At 39.7% G+C, this 24,112-nt stretch overlaps 1 protein-coding gene across 2 annotated transcripts in view; it reads right to left on the bottom strand.

Annotated features, from left to right (window-relative positions):
* The window catches only part of plxna4 (plexin A4), a 233,178-nt gene that overhangs the window by 20,326 nt on the left and 188,740 nt on the right, over positions 1-24,112 (bottom strand). For both annotated transcript variants that reach the window (XM_008400677.2, XM_008400675.2), the window contains exons 12-25: positions 22,088-22,278; positions 19,401-19,552; positions 18,605-18,728; positions 17,390-17,526; positions 16,795-16,962; positions 15,942-16,035; positions 13,047-13,283; positions 12,628-12,774; positions 11,258-11,492; positions 10,981-11,123; positions 8,585-8,853; positions 1,683-1,749; positions 786-932; positions 165-324 (exon numbers count right to left, since the gene is read on the bottom strand). In XM_008400677.2, coding sequence (XP_008398899.1) covers positions 165-324; positions 786-932; positions 1,683-1,749; positions 8,585-8,853; positions 10,981-11,123; positions 11,258-11,492; positions 12,628-12,774; positions 13,047-13,283; positions 15,942-16,035; positions 16,795-16,962; positions 17,390-17,526; positions 18,605-18,728; positions 19,401-19,552; positions 22,088-22,278 — 2,271 coding nt within the window. The remainder of the gene's footprint in view (positions 1-164; positions 325-785; positions 933-1,682; positions 1,750-8,584; positions 8,854-10,980; positions 11,124-11,257; positions 11,493-12,627; positions 12,775-13,046; positions 13,284-15,941; positions 16,036-16,794; positions 16,963-17,389; positions 17,527-18,604; positions 18,729-19,400; positions 19,553-22,087; positions 22,279-24,112) is intronic.

Below are 24,112 nucleotides of genomic sequence, written 5' to 3'. Positions count from 1 at the left end.
AGAGTCTGGAAATTGTGACAGATTGTAAGTTTTGGTCTGGTAACAGGCCATTTTTTTTTAGATATTACAACCAAGATATCAACACTCTTAGAGAATAAAAGGAAAACACTATATTTCTGCTTGTACTTCTCAGAAAGGGTTTCTAAAAGTCCGAGGATTCTTACCCAGGTCCATATCTGAGGCCTTTAGGCGGTGTGAATACGGGACGTTCTTGTAGATGGCATCCAGAATTTTCTCCTTCACCTGACTTATTGTGTCACAGTTTAGGATCTTCACTTGGATCTCTGGACTTTTCTCATTCTCTGGATGTATGCAGTTGACCACCTGGAGGAGAAACATGAATGAACTTGACGCGTTGCAAGAAATGTATGTGGAGCCACCGATTCTAAACCCCGATCCCGAGAGACAAACCAAAGGAACATGAACAAAACCAGAAACCTGGGATACCACAGCTGATAGCCACTAGACACAGTAGAGAGGACTAAAACAGAGATTTAGCTAACAACTAAGAGGATGCAGAAGGGGAAATCTTAGTCGTTCCTCAGCTTGTGTGTGCAGTCATACATGCACTGAAACCCAGCCTTTTCTTGACAGCTCTTGCCACTAGTGAGGTCACCACTCTAGTGCCCCCTGCGCATGTCAAGCGTGAAAACAACAACTTCTGTGTCCCTTCGCACATCTCACGACCGACCACCCATGACCACCCTATTCACTCTTCCTGTCCCTGGAAGCATATTAAGCATCTCTCCTTAGCCCCAGTACTCCAGGGCAGGTGAATCCCTTACCAGCGTCTTGTAGTCAATCTGTTGTCTGATGAGCTTGTCTTCGCTGAGCGAGTAGCGAGCCTCTCCTGTGATCGAGTCAATGGGGCCTTTCTCCATCTGCTGCTTGATGGCACAGAAGAGGGAAAAGAGGGGCTCGCCTGCACACTCCTGCAACAACATTTGGACAAATACGTTTCACAGAGGCGGTAAAGCTCAGAGAGCCATTTATGGGCTCACTTTTCTGAGAACAAAATTTTATACTAAATGTTCAGAACAACGTAGTAACTTTTTGTTAATGTTTCCAGTCCTTATTTTCTCCGGTATCAAGTAAAACACAGAGATTCCCCAACACTGGATGATTTAAAACAGAAATGTTCGCAAAAGAGAGACTCTTGTCGCAAACAATCATTTGAATCAAAACGTTGCAGTTCCTCAGTTAGAAGTGGTTGCGCATTTATAAGCATTTTTCTTTTCTCAGTGCCATGAAATAAACAAGAGCACAAAAATCATACAGCTGGAGGTACATTGATTATTTTTTCATATATATACACGAAGGCGTATGAATGTGTTAGAATGGCTCGAGCTATTTTCCAAAAAAAACAAGCAGTTTCTAGACATGCTCATCCCGATACTCCCGTTAATATAAAGACAACCAACTGAAAATGCACACACCACACTTTTTAGATATTTATCTGTTAGGAAACAGGAGAAGCAGGGCTCATTTTCCTTCTACTTCTAAATCATACTTTATGATAGTCTAGCAGATAAAGACCCAATAAAATATGCTGGATTTTTTTACTGCAACTTCGTAAAATCCCAGGGACACAAAAAGTTATTACTTTGCAAAAACAAACACAAAAAAAGCACTGTGTGCTGCAAACAGTTGTTGAAGTTGAGGGTAAAGAAAACTTACTGCACCTTTAGAAATTTGTAGAGAAGGAACGTAAACCAGTTGGTCAGCATTTTCTCTGCAACAGACTCCGTCCTGCAAACAAGCACGAATTACATGCTGAGGATTTGATCCCTGCACTGACATCATAAATATTCGACATTAGTGTCAAATTTTCTTCAAATAAAAGTGGCGGCAGCTGCTAATGAATAGGCTTTCACAGAACAAATGCATCTGTAAGGACATGAACGGCAAGAGCGTTTGCACATGCTATACGATGGCCTTTCAGACAATCTTTCGGCCGCCTTTTATGCTCAGGCACGCCGAGGGCAGCTCATGTACAAGCGGCGGGGATTTTAATATGAGGCGAAGCAATTAAAAGCCTTTATTTGATCCCGGTGGATTGATGTTGTTAGGGGCCGCAGTGGCTCTGTAATAACACTGGCCTCATTATCAAGCGCTCCCTCGCCTATTCACTGGACTAACACTCGATCCGGGCACAATAGAAAGTGAATGAATACATCTGCCTTTCCTTCTCCGCCTGGCATCCATGCTCCACTGGTGTGGCAAAAGTAATGTGTGTATGTGCGTGCACGTGCATTGACCTGGGCCAACAGTGTGATTGATCTCGTGTGAATGACTAATATGCATGCATAATAACAACAGCGGTGGTGGCAGGAGGCGAAAAGGAGCGGGTAGGATCGGATATCCTTTGACAGCAACCCTCGTGGTTAGCAGCGGGAGTATGTGGGCAATAATAAACACACACCCCTGCTCCTGCTTTAAATGAGAGACTACCGTAGACATCAATATTTCAGGATTAGTGTCCATTGTGCCCATTTGTGTGTTCGGTTTTTGTCCTTAGTTAGTCGGCTGCCACCTGCAGCCCTCCCTCCCTTCACCATTCAGTCTGCCTCGTAAAAAAAAAAGGCCTCCACGCTGCAGCGCGAGGGGGGAGCGTGATGTGCCAGTGGGGTAGTCTGGTACCCCCCACCAGTGCTGGCACAACACCTGGAGGGGATTAACTTCCTGCTTCTCACTGTGCCTCCACTTTTTATTCAGCCTGTCCCGCCCTTTCCTCCATCCACAGATCCAAGGGTCAACAAGGTCACTTTTCATCTTTTCTTTCATGTGTCCTTGCTGACTTCCTCCCTCCCTCATTTCCATTTGGCTGCCCTATTCTGGATCATGTAATCGCGCACGCTTCCAAATCCTCTCCATTTTCACAATTGTAGCCCGTCTGGGATGAAAGAGGCTTGGGAAAAAAAAAAGAGGAGGTGCATAGGGAAGGAAGGAAGGAAGTAAGGAGCAGTAAAAGGGTAAAAGAAGAGAATGAAGTACAAATAGCTTGGCTGAGTCTCAGACCCACATTTCTTTTTCTTTAACTTCCTTTTACTGAGCCACTTCCAATGGACATTGTGTGTTTTCTGTTTTGCCTTTGTGCCCAGACAAGTGTGTGGCAGCTTGAAGGCTTGTGTGCAAAAAGCACAAATTAATCCCACTGCGTACGTATCCAAAAATTAGCCCCTGTGCTCACTACTCTTTATGACGCGTGCGTGCGTGTGTGCGTGTGTGTGTGCGTGCGTGCGTGCGTGCGAATGGCAGCGGGTGCCAGCCCAGCAGTAATAAGAAGTCTTGGCGCACTCCCACCATTTAGCTTATGCTCATTCTCACTCGCAGCACTCTCTATTGGGAGCCGTGATAAAAATCAGCACTGTGATGGACCTGCTCAACATCTAACGTTTGTGTCTGGTATTACACCGTTTTAAAACAATCTTTATCCCAACCTCTCCTCAGCTAATAGTCCAAACACAGCAACCTATGTTTTGGGTTAATCTTTTGAAATTTGCCGTGCCCCGTTGGCATGGCCAGGCATTTGCCCGCTTGGCGGTCAATCAGACGGGCCGGTGGACGCTTGGAAGGATCTAGGACCCAGGAGCCATGGGAGTATTTAGGTATCCTTGATTAGAGAGGGACAGTGGGGGGATCAGACAGTAAAAATTTAAAAGATAGCACCCTTCCTACTGTGTTGTTTTTTTTTTGTGGTAAAATAATACATAATCTAAATTATTTTACTCTCACATAAAAAGTGTCAATTATTTTTGCTATTGCTAACGTTACACCATGCTGTTATCTAATGGTTTAAATATTCCTGGATATTCGTGTTTCTTTTTTTGTTTTTGCCCAACATTGGTTGTGCTGATGCAAATGACATGGCATATGTCATTAAATAAATAACATTAAATAATAAATAATATTTTATAGTAACCTAAAGCTAATCCGTATATGTATTGAATGTAAAAGAGAACATAGATGAATTTTAAATAGACATTCACACTGTAGGAAAAAAAATACAAAGATTTATAATTTCTAAAATTATGTTTTATTTCTAAGGGTCACAGATGGAACACTGCATGGATAAGCAATTAGTTTATTTTTTGTTATTTCGATTTTGATAGCAAAAATATAGAATGAATAATTTGATTTATTATTAATTAGTAGGGTAGCCGCTCTGCATTCAGCCGCTTAACAGACATCTTGTTTATAGCTTACCAAGTGTCGTTTTGAAGCAGCAGTACTGTAATAAAAGTGATTGGTGGTGATAATTAGACCATTTATTTTCCAACAGGAAACATTGCCAAGCCGTTAAGATTTTTCTTTCACACGAACCAGGAAAATCTGTAGCTCCCCTTTTTCAGCCAGCTGGCCCGCAGTGCCCAACGACAGATGGGGTAGAGACGCTGCTGCGTCATGAGATGCTGCATAGAGTAGGAGATGACTGTCAATTTTTCTGCATCTCTTTAAAATTACACAAAAACCCCAGGAACAGATTGTCTAATTTATTTTTTATTCATTTATTTTTTTTAAATAAAGTACTGAAAGCCTTGGTAGAGCAGCATATACCAGTGACGCCAAACTAAAAATATTTAAATGAAGTTGAGAGAAGTTAATTAAAAAGTTAATTTCTGTATCGGTTTCAGCCAAACCAACTATTTCCATTTCTTACTTTGGCTTTTTGTGGGTGAAGAATGCAAGTCATCCAGTATTCCAAAATGTTTTCACAGTAATCCAGTGCTGCTACCCATCACTCTCTTGCTGATGCACATGCTCAGTTATCTATTTATTTCTCACACTCAAAAAAATTAGGACTAAAATCATTTTCTATCAACCAACATTATCCATATGGACCTACAGCGAGGCCTGTCCACCTGCATGCTGATGGGGTCTCTGTGCTGGAGGGTAATGCTGTGATTAACACATAAGCATATTGGGTCCTCTTGACCATAATCAGAACTAATATTTTGATGCCTAAACTGCAGCCAAATAAAACTTAAGGTGGGGGGTGGAGGGGGTGTTTAGCTCTGCGTGACAGGAAGAGCGAGAGAGATGGAGAGATGGAGCTTAGAAAGAAGTTAAAGGAGTAGAATGCAGGAAGCGATACGACAGATGGTGGTGGAAGGCTCTCGTTAGTTAGCTTGCCTGGTGGTTGTGCTTCAGCACAGGTTGAGATGGGACAGATGGAAGGATGTGAGCTTGTGTGTGGAGCGAGGAGAGAAGAGCGCACACACACACGTTTCTTGGAAGAGGAGGTAGTTGGGAGCTGTGCTCACATCCCATGCCAGAGCTCGCGCACTTTAAGCATTGATTTAGCAATCAAGAAAACAGGGAAGGGGGAGGAAAGGGCTGGGAATATAGACTGAGAGCACGAGCGTGGGACAGCGAGAGAGAAATAAAGGTAGGTCCGACATTACACATGCGATAAGCTGAGACAGACAGGAAGAGAGCTGTGAAGAGCGAACAGAGGCAGAAAGGAAGGGAGAGTAACACCGAAATGAGCAAACACACACAAACAGAGAGAGAGAGAGAAAGCTACAGGCATGGAACAAATTAAAGACGGATAAAAATAAGAGAAAGGGGGTGAATTCTCCCTTGTTTAAGCTTTCAAGTTTGTGTGTTTGCATCAAGGCTATTTTTATCTGCTAACCAAGGACACACCAGTCAGCACAGACTACGGGGTGGCATAGCTTGCCGTATCAGATCTGAAATTCATGCTGGGTTGGTGAAGCAGGAGATTTAAGGAGGAATAATGGGATGCAACGATATGATCAGTGGCCATCGCCATCATACGTATGACAATTGGGAAATCAACCTGAGTGCGGATGTGATGTGAACATGTGTTTCCCCTTCTGTGCAGTCAGCATGGCGCTGGCATTTTCCCCAGGTTTTTCTGCTCTCTGTTGTCATCAAGGAGGAGAAATGTGCTTTGCATTTTTATTCTGTGGTTGTTGATCGGTCTTAATTTCCATCCAATATGCAGGAATAGATTTGCAGAAATAGCACAAACAGGGCTCTCGTGGCTCACGATAAACAGCGATCAAAGGGCCGACTTCCTAGCTCGTCTCTGCGCCTCCGCGTTACAACTTTCTTCACTATTTAACAAAGCTTGAAGTGTCTTTACTGTCCTTGACTGCCTCAAAGTTTGGCATGTACACCACACTGTTCAGTTTTGGTCTCTTTTGACCAGAGTACCTACTTCCAGATGTCAGCTGTGTTTATGTAAATCTTTTAGATTTTTATTTCTACAAATTTTTGGAAAACCATGCAAAGCAAGTGTGCAATATTTCGTGTTGGTCTACTACATAAATTAAATGTATTAAAAGCAGTTTACCTTCAGGCATGCATTATTGCTACTGGTGTTAATAAAATATATGTAGCTTTAGAGCTAAGGTTGCTCTATAAAAGTCAAAACTTGCAATGGAATAGCGGAAAAATAAATCAGTTTGCATGACGTTTGACGAGGCTATCACATTTAAGCAGGAGCAAACAAAAAGACTTGATGGTTACTGTAAGAATGTGTTTTGATTGGTGCAAATCCTATCTCACCTTCAAACCATTAGTTTAAAGCGAAAACTAAAAATGGTGGAATAATCTTACATAGCACCGTAATCAGGATTTCCATACAGGCCGCTGCATCTCTCTGCATCACAACTCGGAGTCTAAACATACTTCAACAAGGAGAACATGCCCACTGTCTCTTGGACAGCGCAGTGAGCGAGATTCATTTCAGCCCTGTCTGCCTTTTCCATTTTGCGTTTTTTTTGTCTTTATTGGCAGAAAACACGAGTGTTTGCAGCCAGAGGGAGACTCTGAATTTGAATTGAAATGCGACGGACAACTTAATTTATCTCTTGCCTGTCAAATTATTTGGGAGGTTGTCGAGGCTTGACTGACAACCTGCAAGCAAAAAAAGCAACAAAAAAAAAAAAAGACATTTACTGTGTGCTCAGACGTACGCAGCCGCCCGCACAAACAACAGCTATGAAGAAGCTGGTTTACTCACGTAACCGTAATCACCGCATTTACCAAACACCGCAGGCAGGACGCATAATCACATACAGAGCTGTGTTCAAGTGCATGCCATTCAGGCTTTGACTACAAATCCAACAGAGGACTGTGATTGAGTCAGAGAGCCATTTATAATCTCCCCCCCCCCTTTTTTTTCATGAATGAGTTTTTCTTTCCTCATGAGCAATTTGAAATTGGATTCGCTGCTAATTAATTATAATTATTTGGCTAATGATGTGCACAGCAATGCGCTCTGATGTTTCTGACTCTGAGCCAGTGATTCAAGGTCACAGGAGTTAATCCAAACATGTCACAGATAGGGAACAGTGAGAAGCATATGTAGCCTTTGGTTCCTGAGAGCGCACATATCCACTGTAAACCTTTCATCTGCACCCCTTCCCACAAAACAGCCAAACAACAGCGCTTGCTCAGACGTTTATATAACCCTCTTGTGGTGAAACTAATCTTTTGATTTATGTTTAGACACACCGGGATGCTAAAAGAAAAATAGCAGAAGGCTTGGGGTCAGAACTTGTCCATCTTGTCTACAAACCCCAGTTTCAGTTGAGGGAAGTGACTAAAGAACATGATGGTGCAATCCCCATGTTTTATTGCAGGTATGGTGATAATGGATGTTGTGCCAAACATGCACGAAGCATCAAATTGGGCTTGCCGTAGTTTGCAAAAACCATCGTCACTCTCCACTCTGACGCAAATTTCACTCAGTCATAGACTGGGAGTAATGGGACTGAGAAAAGAGCTGCTGTTGACAACTATCCTTGTGGAAAAGCCAAACAAATATTAATGGGAAAAGACAAGACACACAATAATAGCTAGAAATATGTGGGGAGAAGTCGAGGTGAGGCTTTTAAATCTGGTTTTGGTCAACTAAATAGCTTTTATACTAGTTGTGAAGCAACTTGTGACATTTACATGTTGAAAGACAAATAACATTTTTTTTAACTTAGCAGTGTGCTTTTTAACTTAGTGATTTTAATTTCATACAACTTTTCCCAACATTTTAAAACAGCATGAAGGAGCAAGTGTCCATGTGCGATACCTGCCAGCTCTTGCTAATTATATGGGATGCTAGTGGTGCTGAAATCTGTGGTTAGTGTGTTGCATTTTGAGCCAGGTGAAAATCATGATGTCTTTTCTTGATTAATAATGTAGGCACTTTAAACTATTCCGATGAACTCTTCCAATTCTGTGATCAAATATTGACTATGAAGTTGAGGAGATCGGCAGGAGATAACTTCATCTGATAATAAACGTTTCCTATGTATTTATTTGTTCTTGTATGTAAAGTTGTGACCCAGTGTGGAGAATTAATTCAAGTTGTACAATCACTTCCCTCCAGACAAAAAGGAAAAATTCAAAGAAATCATTTCAAAGCTGCAAATTACTATGAGGTTCGTGTTCATGATGAGTTCGTTTAAACTTCTGCGAGTGAGGAACAGTGGGAAAAATTAAGGCATTAAGCAAACAATGTAAGTCATAAATGTCGCTTGTCAGCTGTGGGAATGAGGCCACCTGTGAAGAAGTGCTGGGTACAAAGTCCGCTCACTTAGAGAACGCTAATTACCTGCGAAGCAGCAATTTGGGGTGATTTTTGCTTTCAAGGTTGCGGTCTATCAAGTCAGACAGCAGGTGCTTCAGGACGTCGGTGGCGTACTCCAGCTTGCTCTGCAGCACGGTCATGATCAGCGAGGCCACGTTGCCGCGGTCCCTCATGGAGAAGCCACGCTGGGCCTCCAGAGTGCGAATAAAACACAGCAGGAATATTTTGTTGTTAATGAGCTGGCCAAAGAGCTTCAGCCCCTTCTCCACTTGCTCCTGGCGGTAGCCTGGCACCTGGGAGAAAACAAGAGAAATGAAAGAGCATTAGACATTTCAAAAGTGGGCAAAATGTGCAGATTCAAACTGGCGTATTCAAGACGATGATACATATACCTAATTAGTCACAGACTCATTTGAATTTATTATTAGCGCTCTGTCCTCCAAGTTAAACATAGTTTTTTTTTTGTCTTTTTAAGAGGAATATAGCACCTTCATTAACATAATATTAAGATCACTTACAGCTGTGTTTGTATAACCAGAAACAAATGAAAGCCATGTTTTAAATAATCCTAACCAATTAATGAATGTACAATTTTCTTACATAGTCATGCATTAGCAATTAAATCCTTGGAAAGAATAATTGAAATAGGAAATAACTGACTGAAAAGGAAAAAAATAAATAAAAAATCAGGAACCTAGGGAGATGAGGAGTTTAACATTTTCAAGCTTTTGTCAGGTTTCGTCTGAAGGTTGAGAATAAAGTGAAAAACACCAGGCCTCAGTAGGGAGTGTTTATTATTTCGATGGCACCGTGTTCCATATTAATGCAAGTTGAAAGGCAGTGCAGAACTGTGAATTCTTCTCATCTGAGCCCACACCATCCCAGCACTGTTTATAGTTGTAACTTGCAACATGTGCGTCTTTCTCTCCCCCCCACACCATTTCTTCATAAACAGCACCTTAGGAGATTATGTTTTTTATCTGTCAGTAGCACTCTGGGTAAGACAGCATTGCTTTGCAGCGAATGCAGCTGTCAGCCCACATATGTTCCGTCTTTCTACCTTTTCCTTGAGGTGGTTGTAATCTGCCGAGAGCTATTGTTCGGTTGAAAGTCTAATTTTATGCAGCTTGTCAGAATGTGTTTCTGTGTTTGGGAGTGTTGGAGTATTAGTCGTTGGTGAATGCGGGATTTTTTTTTTTTTTTTTTTTTTTTTCATTACTGTAAGGTTTTCTGATGTGCAAAGCTAGAGGTACCAATAAATGGCTCCAACTTTAATTGCAGCAAAATTAAAGTAAGAGTCTTTAATTTTTCTAATCTTTGGTATGATTACAAAGATAGTCACAATTAGAACTTTATCGGCTATTTCATAAACTAGTTACCGTTTTTCTTCCATGGATTTATGTTGATCCGTCATAAAATGCATTGTAGAAATGCAGGGGGGAAAAATAATCCAGGACTATTTTAAAAAGGCAATATAATTATTTGACTATTTAATATGCTAGTTTTTAAATATAACAACGACAACAAAGAAAACTTCAGAAATATTTTAGTGCTAATAATTTTCTACTGCTTAGGGTAGCTCCCCATCAGCACTTGGCTTTAAATTATTCGGTGCATCAATAATAATTAGGTGGTCATCAACAGCCACGCAGTTTTTCCATTATGCTCTTTTTCCACATTATACTCTTCATATAGTTTGATATTTGTGCCAATTAAAACATAATTAATACGGCTTATTAGAGGGAAATTCTCATCAGGGATGGGATAGTTAACTCTGAAGCCAGTGAAATAAGGGCCCATCATTATTGTAATGGAACAAGATGACCTGTTTAATCATAGTTGTCAGTCAAAGTTACCAGTGAGGATAAATGACTTAATGTGGTTTTTTTGTTGTTTTTTTTTGTTTTGCATTTCTCCTGATGATTGACTTTTAATTTGGTTTTGCCGATAAGAAAAAAAAAAAAAAACCCAGTTACCATCTCATGTCCTTTATCATTATTATAGTTTTGATTATAGTTTTGATTTGAAGTCTATCTTGTTCGCTTTGAAATAACTCTTCTGTCATCTATCAGAGGGTTTTTTGTTTACGAGGTAGCAACAACAGCCAACATCTGCGTTAATTTCACCTACTGCGACCCACCACACTGGTAATTTGTTTGCTCATTTTGATCTCATTTCCAAAAGGGCTAATTGGATTACACTGCTGTTTGATGAAGACTGAAGAAAAGGAGTCATATTTTATTTATGTGCTATGTCAAGGAAACAAAGTGTGAGATTATGTTTTATCAGCTTGGAAAAACTTCAGGAAAAACCTTGAAACATTTTTGCTTTACAAATTTGTGCTGGAATTTAAATCTAATCATTTCTTTTTAAAAGACACTATGCTCAAATATTGAAAGGGAAACAGAATTATCTATTACCTCCAGATCTCTCAGTACAGGATGTTCCTCGATGCCTGGAAAAAGGACCCTCATGGTGTAAGTCCTGTAGTCTAGAAAGGGGATTCCAGCTCCATCTAGGTCACTGGTGAGCTCATGAATGTCTGTTTGAAGCTCTGCAAAAGCTGGAAGATGACAAACATTTTGTGTCAACCGTTACAATCTCGACACAAAACTTGTTTATTCAAAGCTTATAACATTGATGACGAGTCAAAGGTCATAAAATGAGGGGATGTCAATTTTATGTGAAGATTTTTACCTTCTTTGCATTCCAGCGCCACACGTGACTCGAGGTTGTCCATCTGCATTTGGAGTCTCTTCAGAGTCAGGTCGCTTTCACGAGACTTGCGCTTGTAGGCGATCAGGACCACCACGATGAAAAAGATGAGCAGCGCGCCGGCTGCAGCGATGCCGATGATCGCCGTGCTGCTGAGCGGGCTGTCAGATGTGATGTGGACCACACCAGGGGAGAATTCGATACCGCCAACACGTGCCTTGTCAGAGAAAAACACGAGAGAGACACATTCTAGTGCTGTAATAATTTCACAAAAAAATTCCTAGACATTTTCAAAATCAAACTTCTTTCACATTTTTCAGATAAAAAAAAAAAATTAAAAAGCTCATTTATGGCCAACTATAAACATATTCATGCAAAACTTCACTTCAAATTTATGGGATAAAAGTTTAAGGTTGGAACTAATGAATGGATCAAATCCTGGTTGGTTTGAAGGACGGATACGCAAACTAAAGACTTTGTTGATAGTCTGATGGACAAACTATTGGTTGTTTGAATGGATAATTGGGCAAAACTGATGGTTGGTTGTCCAGTAAGATGAATAAATGGGGAAACAAATAGGTTGTACAAATATCTAGATGGTTTGAGGGACAAAACTGATGATTAGTAGGATTGACAAACTGATGCTTCTCATTGTACAGAAGCAAATATGGACAATGATTGAGATGAACAGATGAGTAGATGTGTCAAATGTTTAGACAGTGGAACATGTTGACTTTTTCACACCGGTATTTGATTTTTTTCAACTGCTTTCCAGACCTAACCAATCATCTCCAGGCTATACGGAGCCCCATCCATGCATAACTTTGGTTACCTTTTCAGTGGAATATAAAAACATCTCATACTGAATGCAAAGCACAGCACAGATTTCACCAAATGTTTCCTGTTAGTGTTTCTTAGAAGTCTAAACTATTTCAATTGATCAAACTGAAGTTCAAACTACAGAGAGAGTCGCAGATGGAAGAGTCTACACACTTCTGTTTATTTTACAGTGATGCGTTTTTATCTTTCTGCGACGCGGGGTTCAGGTGGTAATATCAGGAAATGCTTTGCTCAAAGTGGTCTCTCTTAAAGCCACAAATGGAATCTTTATTGAGTTTGCTGTGGCCGTAATTCTTCTTATTGAAGAGTTATTTGTTTGTCTTTCGTCTGCTTGTGGGTACCAACAGGAACCACGTGGCTGATTGGATTAGAACCACGCTCCGTATGAAAGCAGACAAATGGATAGATGGCAAAACAAAGAATGTCTGTCTCTAAATCTTTCAATTGATTTGCAAGACTGTTTTCCTTCCCAGCAGAGTCTAGACATTAGTTTATGCTGCATTACCACTTACCAGGACTTTGTGGCGACCAGTCAGGTTGGGAGACTCGCAAAGAAGCTGGTTCTCTGACACCGTTAGCATGCAGGGTTTGTCTCCAATCAGGACCGTGTAGTTCAACTTTCCATTCCCGCTAGTAGTTGGCGGAAGAAAGTTTCGTCCCTGCAAAGACAATTCATGCCGTTTTTCAATTGTTCAGTTATAAAAACAACAAGTCATTTCATTCAGATTATATATAGTTTGAAAAACAAGATGTTAAGTTTATTTTAATTTTTTTAAAGTGAATTTTGCTCCAGGTGTCCTGATTAGTTCATACACAAACCAACTCACAACACACCAATATTGTATTATGCTGTGAGCCCGTTCTGCAATATTCACTAAACATGAATCAAAGTCTACAAGAAAAAGTGTTTTGAAGATGTTGATTGACTTACTTTTAGTATGATCGGTGACCCCGGTTTAAGCTCTTGGACACCAGAGGGACTAAGTGGCTCAAATTCAGGGTTGGGGTAGTAGATAAAGTTGGTGTTGTTGAGGGCCATCAGGGACTGCACATCGTCCATTTTAAAGCCAAACTCATCGGGTTTTTCTGGTACTTGCTGCCTGGCCAGGCTTATGGACAGTTCTGGGACCTGACACTGCATAGTTGTGGAGCTCAGCACCTGACACATCTTGAGGACACAAAGGTAGGGGGAAATTTTAGCTTGCAGGTATGTACGTCTTCTTGACCCAACAGTTACAAGTCTCGGAACAATTTCCTTTTGTTTTTGTTTTACTTTCTCCTCACCCTGTCCCTTTCCCTGTCAATTTGGTTTAGTTTCAGTTAGTTTGTGAAATATCTCTCTGTAAAATGGGCTGCTTCAAGAACTCTTCCCTGATTCCTTCTACATAAACATGTGTGCCTCAGCATGGCCATATTGAGTAAATAGTTAACAATCCTACTTCAAATGTCAGCATCCTATTTGCTTTTTTTTGATAGGAAAAACAAAAACATTGCATATCAAATATACCAAGGTAAGACATTATTTTACTTCAGTGTATTTAAATATAATTACATTTGTAACATCTTACTGTTAATGTACTAACAGAAATTGCTATATGGATGTTTAAAGGTAGCAGACCTTAAATATTGAAATTATTAAAACACACTTAATCTTTACTGATGATCAATCCAGCTTTAAAAATACTAAAGTTTCAAAAACATAATATGCTTAGGACATTTAGTTTGTTTCAATTGGTACATATCTGAATACCACAAACATAAGGTGGTTTAATTTGACAGTTTATATGAAGTTTGCAGCTATTCGTTCCTTTTAATTCCTTTATTATTTCTTGAATTGCTCAGTTGAACATGATAAACACCCTTTCCAACTTCAGGTGTTCAATTCTTTAACTCCTACAAATAAAAAAAGGCAGATTTTTAAAAAGAGCCTAATGTCGGGCCTGTTGGACTCTCATTTCAAAGGTGGTGATAAAATAATGCACAGCTGGACACAGGATGCAGTTTCATCACTAGCAGATCAGGAGTGATAACTGAGTTTTACCTTTCCTTCATTAGACTCTACAAAGACCTCCCCAGCTTTTCTTCACTTCATCCTGTGATACTGCGATCCTTTCCTTTTCCTCTTTGACGCAATCTCTTCTTTCTCTGTCCAACATCAGCCACATTTCTATATTTTCTTCTCTTGTCCTGTCCTTTTATAATAGTCTTTGCTGTTGACTCACATTTGATATATGAAACAATTTTAAACATTTATTTTTTTCCTTATTCTACTTAAAGTGAGTCTTACTAGCAATGACAGATTGATCTATCACTTTAATGCCCCATGCCCCTCTACATCCTCCTTACATCTCCATTCCTCTCTGCCTGTCAGGACACTGACAAATCAACCTGCAGCACAGGTCTCCCTCGCAGACATCTCACATCTCCACAATAACCCCTGCCATGCAGTCATTCAAACTATTACCTGTCACTGTAATTGGCTCCTTGAACATCAGACTTGACAAATCCTGCAAGGTCTTCAGGACATTACTGACATGTATAATGCAGCGGTATATGTCAGGCACCAGAATGTAGGGGAGGAAAAGAGAAAACGCTTCTGTTTTTTTTTTTTTGGAGAAACGTCACTAAAATCACTTTAGATGTCCGATTCCGTTTCTTTTCTCCTTCTCATCCACACCCATCTCAGTGTCGCACTGCAACAGGAAGATGTGAGGCCAACTAGGTGGCGACAGTTACCTTTAGACACAATACCCAGCTCATGTGAGTGTGAGCACAGATGTTAAACGTGCTGCAAAGTCACGCTCAAATGAACCATGAAGATGGATAGCATTACAACCTTTTTGTTCCCCTCTTCTTTCAGTGAGATCAAACAAACTCTTGTATGACTTTCTCCAGCTTCCTGTGAGAAAACTGCAGGTTACAGTTATATATTTTTTTTGGCATATTGTGACAAGTTTTCTTCTTTTTGTTTGCAAGAAAAAGTGATTCGATTAAAAGCTTTTTAGTAGTGGTGAAACCTGATTAAAATATTTAATCTTGCTGATTCCAAAGTCTATAAAGCTTAATAGTGACAAAGTAAGCAACACTTTCCATTTGAAAAAGTTTATTTGCTGTGAAATTATTGAATCGGAGACACCTTAGCTTCACAACAAAGTATTGTTTTTAATTAATTCACTTAGGTTATTCAACCATTAAATTGGTGCAATATGCTACTATACCCATTAAGATTTGTAGTGTTTCAGGAGCCCCTGATCTGTAACGTTTTGAAAAAATACTTATTTAATGTGAACTGTGAATCCTGGGATGTCTGTGCTTGCTGCAATATGTTTTGCACTGAGATTCTATGAAAGGTCATTGCACAACAAGAATATTTTCCAGCGTGCCATGTGATCGTCTTTACTGGCTTATCAAAATGCACAAATATTTGATAAGTTACAAATATATGCATAAATCGGAACTTTTCTATGCAAAAAACAAAACAAAAAAAAAGCATGTATTAAAGTATATGGAATTTGTGAATTAAAATGAACACTTTTTAAACCCCTGCCCTACATTTTTAGAAAATTAAAATGACCAACTTTAACTTCATGTTATGTATCCAAATGAAGTTCAGGACTATGTGGTGTGCAGTTTATTATTCTATTTGTAGTATTAAATATAAAAGTAAACATAACAGAAAAAAAATTACCCTTCAAAAATGTTTGTGCACACTCAGACACAACATGCAGTCAATGTGTTTTCATTGTAGGTTAAAAATAAAAACATTTGAACGCGTTTCATGTTCAAATTTCAGATGAAGGAATATTGGTGTTTTGCAGCTACTTACGCTGAGCGATTCTTGGCTGTTGTATTTAGCTCTTATGATTGGGGTCTCAATGATGTCCAGGTTAGTTCCTGTTACCATCACCGGAGTATGACCACTGAAAAACAGGCAATATTTCAGAGATTGTTTTGACAGATTACTAAAGTATACCTTGGGCCTTTTCACATATCCTTACAACCACCAAATTGTTGCACATTTAGAGGCTGACATTTTTGGCCGTTGCTAGTAATATGTAGCTCAAACTCAGTCAGATTGGATGGAAACATTTCTAAATAGTCAATTTTAACTCTCGTCACAGTTTTTAATTTCTTTCAAAACTGTCCACTGACAAGGCCATTTATTGATTAAAAACAATCCCTCAGCAGCTGCGGCAGTATGTTACAGGTTGTTCCTCTGCTGGGTAGTAAACATCCACCTTAGCCTCCAGTCTTTTGCAGCCTCTAACACGTCTTCTTCCAGGATTGACCTGTTTTGCTCCATCCATCAACTCTGAGCAGTTTCAGTAACACTTCTGATGAAAAGCATATAACTCTGCATACCTTGGTTGACCTCAGACAGTTAACCAAGTTGATCATGGCCATGTCTTGATAGGCTTTGCAGTTGTACCATACTGCCTTCATTAAAGGAGTTGACAAAACATGAAAAAATAAAGATGTGTAAATGTAGCAAATAACTGTGGGATGCAAAAGAGATGCTGTAGGTTTTCTAAGACGTACAACATTTTAAAGGTATTTTTAAACCATTTATTTTAACTTAATAAGCCTGAGGCCTGTTCAACAGAGATATGCGGTTCCTCCAGATCCACAGTGACATTAAATCGTTTGTCAAAATGTGAAAGTTCCTCTTGGTGACATACCTGTAGATGCTCCACTCTGGCTCTATCTTTGTTATGGTGGGATCCTCCACATACTCAAACTGCAGATCTTTCTGGAGTTGGGCCTTATCTATGCTCACAGACACAGATACCCTTCCGTTGCCATGCAGGGAGGCATGTGTTCGGCAGGTTAGCCACTGTCCACCCCTCCTAGAAAGTAGCAGTACAGAGTTAGCCAAGTAAAACTGCTACGTAAGGATAATGCTGTGTAACCATTAAGGAAGAAATATGACATTGGGAGATAATAATATAGCTTTTATTTAATAGCTTTTTATCTTGAAAGTTTCAAAATCATAAAAAAAAATTAAACAAAAAACTATTTAATAACCCTGTGTTTTACCATGGATGATAAAGTGGAGCAGAGTACACGAATTATTGAATAAACTCATCAGCATGAATGCTGATAAAACAACCTTTTTCAAGATGACTTTATTTTTCCTCCAAACGCAGCTCATAACCAGAACTGTCAGAGCCATTAGCTGCCTACGCTTTGATGGAAACCGACTTTGACTGAGCTTTTTAATTGAGTCTTTGAAGAGTTGATTGGCAGGGTCAACCGAGGCATGTTCCCACTAACCTCAAGTAAGTGCACGGCTGGTCCTTAAACATAATTGACACGTTGCTCCCAGCGTCCAAGTGGCTGCCTGTGATGTTGACAATTGTTCCCCCGGAAACTGGGCCACGGCTCGGCTTCAGCCCGGTAATTCGCGGGATCTGTATTGGGAGTCGCATAGTAAGATCAGTCACATTAAAAAACAATCATGCTAATACGTAGGGAGACAAATATTGCAGATAAAAAGACTGGAAAGAGAAGTGTTTAAACTTTTGATGAAAACACGATACAGGTGTTTTTACATTTTTTTTAATGCCTGTTTGTTTTTTTGTTTTTTTTAAATCTTACTTCTGCGTTTTGATGCTTAACTTACCACCTAGCATCAAGAGTACCACAAAAAAAACTATAAAAAGTTAAAAACAAATCTGTTCAAAGAACTGTTCCTTTTCACAGAAAAAGTTTAGACAGAAAGTCATAATAACCGTCTCATCATTCTTGTTTATTGAACATTACTGGATAAAAATGTGCTACAATCTGTAGCCGCAGATCCCACTGGCAATAGGCACAGGCAATAACATGTTGGAAACATTATACAATTGTCACAGCAGTAGTTAATCAAGTCCAGTCGAAGCTGGACATCGCACCGATCCATTATGAAGCCATCTGGCATTCTTATGGTCCCATCTAAAGCCTGTTGTGTTGCATGTTTCGATGTAACATCTCATACCTCTGTGAAGAGGGGCCTCAGTGAGAAATAAACCTCGGCCAGTATCCTTTGAAGGGTAACAGTAAAAATGATACTATAGCATAAAAACAGGTCCATAAAAGCAACCACTGGAAATTTATTCCAGAATGCGGAACTGCGTTGGTGACTGGAACTGTGCTGGGAGAGAATCGAAAGAACACAGCAGAGGGTGTAATGTGTTTCTTTATGAGTTCGTGTCAGAAAACGCTTTTAGAAACATCAGCTTTTCCGCCTCATCTTAAACTCGTTAGTGGAGTGCCAGTCACGTCTCGCAACTGATCCACACACGAGAGAAGAGCTATCATGTGGGAACGGAGCCACGAAACCGCAACATATATTAGCACGGTAAGTGAGGACAGAGAACACCTGACATGGAGGCGCTAAAACGAATGCAACTCTGGAAGAAAGTCAAAACTCACAAAGTCACGTGCAAAGTTAGAGGGATTTTTTTTTTGTGATATGAAAGAAAATCTCAAATAAATACAGACACTCACCACAAAGTAATAGTACTTGGATGATGTTGCCATAAATTCTGGTCTGCATGCTCCAACACCAACACACACCTGTATGTTCCCAGTGTACTGGCTCAGCTCTGCTCGCCCCATTTCACAAACAATCCTGCAAGAAAAGAGTAGAATTACTGTAGAACGCATTGAAATTCACACTAACGTTATTTTAGACTTGAAACAAAGTAAAGAGAAAAACTGATCAAGAAGAGCTTACATTGTGATAAAAACCTTACACGATACACCATTTGGTAGTTACTTTACCTCCTACGATTGGCAAACTTGAGGGAGAAAAAGCAAAAAGTCTCTCCCTTTTGCGTATGACCTCAGCTACAGCTACCTCTGCTGGGTCAGCACTTACTAAGAAAGTGCTGGCCCACAACTTTCTTTCTAAGCAGAAGCGCTGTGTCTGTTGATAAGCCAACTTTAAACTAATTTGACAGATGGCACCTGCAAGAAGCCCAAGCTGTGGATTTAAACTGGAACGTCAACTAAGTTTGACCTCCAGAAATTTCTAAAAATGATTATTGGACTGTAAGGACAAATGTATATGCAGCTGCTTGAGTGTTTGTCACTAGAAATTATAAATGTATGAATTTTGCTCCAAGGTACACCTAGCATTCAAGTTTTATGCACTTCATGTATCCTTGCTGACACCTCAGTTTCCTCTCAAATAGTCTTGCATGTAAAAATGGCATCAGTTTGACAACAATTTCAAGTAAAAAAGTAGTAATTAATGAGGATCCGATTGCTAAATTATTTTATGGTTAAAAACATGACTTACTGTTCCGCAGGGATGTAACCGTCACGTATGGGGGTGCAGTCCACGTCGGCCACCTTCACGTTACCCTGAATCTCTCTGAAGTCCAGTCCAAGATTTTCGCCACGGATCGTCACGAGTGTGCCGCCTTCCCTGGGACCGCGCAGAGGGTTGATCTGTTGGCATCCAAACCGCGATTATTTCTGTAATTTTGCTCGTTTAAAAACAAAGCGTTTTACGTGCAGTAGTTTGAAGAAAATGTGAAAGTTTCATCCTGCGATATGTTGATATGTTTAGTTTAAATCTTTTCTTTCTGTCAGTTTATTGTACAAGAGCATTAATAGCACAAACTTTTCACATTTTATTTTTATTCTACAACCACAAACTTCAGTGTATTTCATCTGAAGTGGTCCATAGTGGTAAAGAGGAAAGTAATTAATACATGCTTTTCAGGAAAAAAATAATAAAAATCTAAATAGTTTACTATACAGCCTTCTTGTTTCTCTGTTACCCCTAAAACAGTCAACTGGAACCGCATGTTTTGTGAAGGTTTATAATGAAACAAGTTAAATAGATTATTTTGGTCAGATAGCAACCAAATGTGAAAAAGTTCTAGTCTGAATACTTTTATTGAGCAACCGATTGGGATCTCATTCATTTTGTGAATACAAATTGTCAAGTTTTACAAAACTAATACATATGAAAAACCACCTACTTCTGAAGACAATAAGTACCTCAAGCATTCTTTGCTTGCCACAGTAATTACTTCCCAAATGCCTCGAGCATTTCAGGAGCTCTCCTAAAAATGCACCGCTCATTAGTGCTGGATTGTGGAATCAGTGTATTAACATAGGACCTATTCAGAACCAATAGATACCTAAGGTGAGCAATTAAACCTAATAATTAGGGTTGATGTGTTGAGCTTTCAGGGGAAAAGTGCTAATTGTTTGTGTTCGCACATATTCCAAATAAAGAGACAATTAGCTACAAAATGAACACTCCAGAGGTTAAAGAAGCTTTGGGGTCAACGTCATGCCCTTTTTTTAAAAAATGTGTATTTCAAGTCTACAACAGTCAGATAAACTCAGATCAACATAGATCGGGTGATATCATCACGGTAATCAAAAGCGTCTCTCATTGCAGGTAATGTGGTTGCAACATTCATTACTACTTTCTTACAAAAAAAGAGCCAGCGTGTGTGTGTACAAGGGTGAGTACACATCATCAAGCCTGTCCAGATGGATAGATGTTACAAACGGAGACAGAGTGGTCTGTCCCCCATCAGTCTCTGCCAAGTACAAGTCCTCCAGGCTGCAGACCGGAGCCAGCTGCAGTGGCAGCTCTCCCCGTTTCTCAGCTCTGTGTATATGTGGCAAAGTGACCCCCCTGTGGTTTTCACATGGCAGGTAGAGTGCTGAGCAAATGAGTGGGTTTGTCTTGGAGCACAACATTGTTAAGGTACTCTAGAAACCTACTGCATATACTAAAAGTATCGAAAGAATTACTATAGTTTGATTATTTCAAAATGTAGTGGAATAAAACAACCTGAAATAGCTGAACTTGGAAGGGTGTTAAGCTAAATTTAAGCCAAGTCATGAAGAAATGTGGATTCTGCCAAGTAGGAGATATTGCTATGAAATTGTTCAATGCCTCTGATTAATAACGCTCCCTACAGGTTTCTTGATGGAAAAAAAGCCATTTGGGAAAGGGTTGCGATACATCCAGTTAAAAAAAAAAATTGCACACATTGCCTTGTGGCTCCCAATTCATTAGAAAATATATTTGACTTAAGAGAAATAGAGAGGGAGGAGGAAAAAAGAAAAAAGGGAGGGAGACAAAATAAGGCTTTGATTAGGTTTTTGACTTTGACAAGATAATTGATGGTTTCGTAGAGGCAAACAATCCCTTCTCCTTTTCTTTTTATCTTGATATGCGAGTCACTCTCTCGTATTGTTGGTGGGAGACGTCATTATAATTTACTGCATCAGAACGCATTAAGGGCTGGCTAGTCTTGGGAAAGTCCTCACTCCACACTGCTCACAGCTTTTATGGGGGAGATGAGAAGGCTGCAATATGTCCTGACTGCAGCCTCAGGGATGCAAAAAGACATACAGTCCCTTCTCCTTCAATAAATCCACTGCTTTGAGTGAAAACAAACACTGCAGAGCCCCAGTGATGGACTGAGGCAGACTGGCTTTACTGCTTTAAGAGGAGCAAAGGGTGTAAAGCATTTTTCCCCCTCTTTTTGAAAGAATCCATGTGTTTTATTTATTTATTTTTTTTGTTTTCTAGGTTAACATTATTTGCGAGCATGTGAGCATGTGAAACTGGAGTCCAATTCCTTCAATTCAGTGTGTGAATTAAACTGTTGCGTCAAAAGAAAAAAACAAAAGCAAACTATTTTTAGGGATTTTGTGTGTCATTAAGCAATTCTCAGAAACAGACATGATTCACAGAAAAGCTACATCGCCAACCGTTTTGTCAGTTTTACAGTGAATATTTGAGCTGGTTAACAAAAACGTGGACACGGCCACATGTTGAATGACTTTAAAGAGTTTTCTGTACAGTGGATAAGAAGCATCAAGCTTCTCATTCATGTGTTGCTTTGAAATGAAATGCTTCATATGAATTTTGACCTCCACTCACCATTTTAATCACACTTCACTACTTTTTGGGTAGCATGCATGTTTCTCCTGGTGTTTTCGTCTCACCTGTGTGATTTTGGGGTTGGTGCATTTGCTGTTGATCCCGTTGGGCTCAAGCAGCTGGTTCTCTGGGAGCAGGCAGTGTTGCTTGAGGGTGCAGCGGTTCTCTCCTTTGCACCAAACGCACCCAAACAGTGGGTCTGCTTTCAGACATAAACCGCAGCTTCCACGCTGAGCATCACACTTATAAAGATGAACTGCGTAGTAAGAAATAAAAGGCGGACAAAGAAAATGTGGGAGGGAAGAGGGAGATCAAGTTATTCTGGAGAAATCACATAAAAAAAAAAAAATAAATAAAAAAAAAAAGGCCAGACCGCGGTACACGACCTGAACTCTTACAAATATCTCATTATTCCTGCCATCATCCTCTCCACGCACTCGCATTCCCTCCTGCCTTGCATCGCCGGGCTTCCTACAATGCTGTCTCCTGCCTCTCGTCACCCACCACGCATTTAACATATCATCTCCATGGCAACAGACCAGCCATTTTCTCTTTTAATTGCCATTAGATGCGTGTGTGAAGTGCCCATCAAAAAATGCCCCGCGAGATGCTTCCTCCGCAGGCAAACAAAGGTAGGAGGCGGTTTAAGAAGCGTTCTCCATTTCAAGCGTCTCTTTTGTAACTTTTGTTGCCTCTTTGATTCTGCACTCATGCTCAAGGATATATTTTTGCGGATGTGTTTTTTTTTTTTTTTTTTTTTACACAGACACATGTAAACATAACCACAAACACCCTACAACGTTTGCCTTGCAGCACACAGTGTCATTTTGGCTCATAATCCACATTTTAACAATACATTTCATGAGTCTGATTCCACTGCCTTTGGAGAAAACAAGGGGTTGACTTTCGGAGAACTAGAACCAACCACATACTGATGTTTTCCTGGTATAGCATAAACTGTTTGCAGTAGTGAATTTACAGTGGCCAAATTGAAAAAGTGCAGCTCAAAGGCACATATAAAAAAAATAAATCAGCAGCAAATCTTCATTTCACATGAAGTCAGATACAAAAAAAGTCAAGATAGCCCACAGTGTGTTGTTAACTTCCTGTAAATACAGGAAGGGGAACTAAATTAGAGCTGTTTGTAGAGACTGATCATTTTTAAAGTACAGTTGAATTTAAATAAATGACAGTACAAATTATTTCAGTTATTACATTCAGAAAGCCAAGTCAATACATTTTGCAGAGTCATTATACACAAAGTGTTATTTTCCTAGAGTTTCACCCTCGAAATGTTGATTATAGCTTAGAGTAATGAAAACCACCAAATTCAGTTCCTGAGAAATATTTCATACAAAACATATTTTTACAAAAAAAAATCATGCCCATGCACTCACTATGTGGTTCAGGCTGTTATTGCAATACTCATGCTTACAAATGTAGCATCAATGAAGGTAATCAGCCTCCGGCTCTGAGTTATTAAGCAAACCCAGGTTGCTTTTAATAGGAGCCCTTCAGCTCGTCAAGCCTGGTGTCTCTCATCTTCTTCTGGATAAAACCCCCAAATACTCTCAATGGTGTATAAGTCAAACAAGTTTCCTGGCCAAACAAGCACAGGGGCCCTGTGATTATTTAAGCTGGCACTGGTACTTTTGACAATGTGTGAAGGCAGCATGTCACACTGCAAAATAAAACCAATAACTAATGAGCTCGTATCCATGAGGTGTTGCAAATTTCCGTGGCTATGTTTACTGGACTTCTTAACAGTGCTTTTTCCTTCCACTTAACCTTCTATTAACATGCTTGGGTACTTTGTTCAGTGAATAGCAATCTGCATTAGCAATGTCTTCTGCTGGAAAGCTGCCAATTCATCAGTCTTTCCCAATGTTCTGTAGGCCGTAGCATAACATGTCTGTATTAAAATCAAGTTTTATTACTCCACTTTTAAGCTACATTTGGGTTATTATTAACTATAAGCTATATGGAAATCCATTGATGTATAGCAAATCTATATATTACTGTCTTTCTGAATTGGATTTATAAAATAAACTTTTAATTAATACAATTTCTCAGGATGCACCTGTATATAT

The sequence above is a fragment of the Poecilia reticulata genome, linkage group LG23 (assembly GCF_000633615.1).
Source record: "Poecilia reticulata strain Guanapo linkage group LG23, Guppy_female_1.0+MT, whole genome shotgun sequence".
NCBI classification, from domain to species: domain Eukaryota; kingdom Metazoa; phylum Chordata; class Actinopteri; order Cyprinodontiformes; family Poeciliidae; genus Poecilia; species Poecilia reticulata.
Note: the sequence above shows the minus strand (reverse complement) of the source record. Positions and strands in the feature narration are given on the sequence as shown.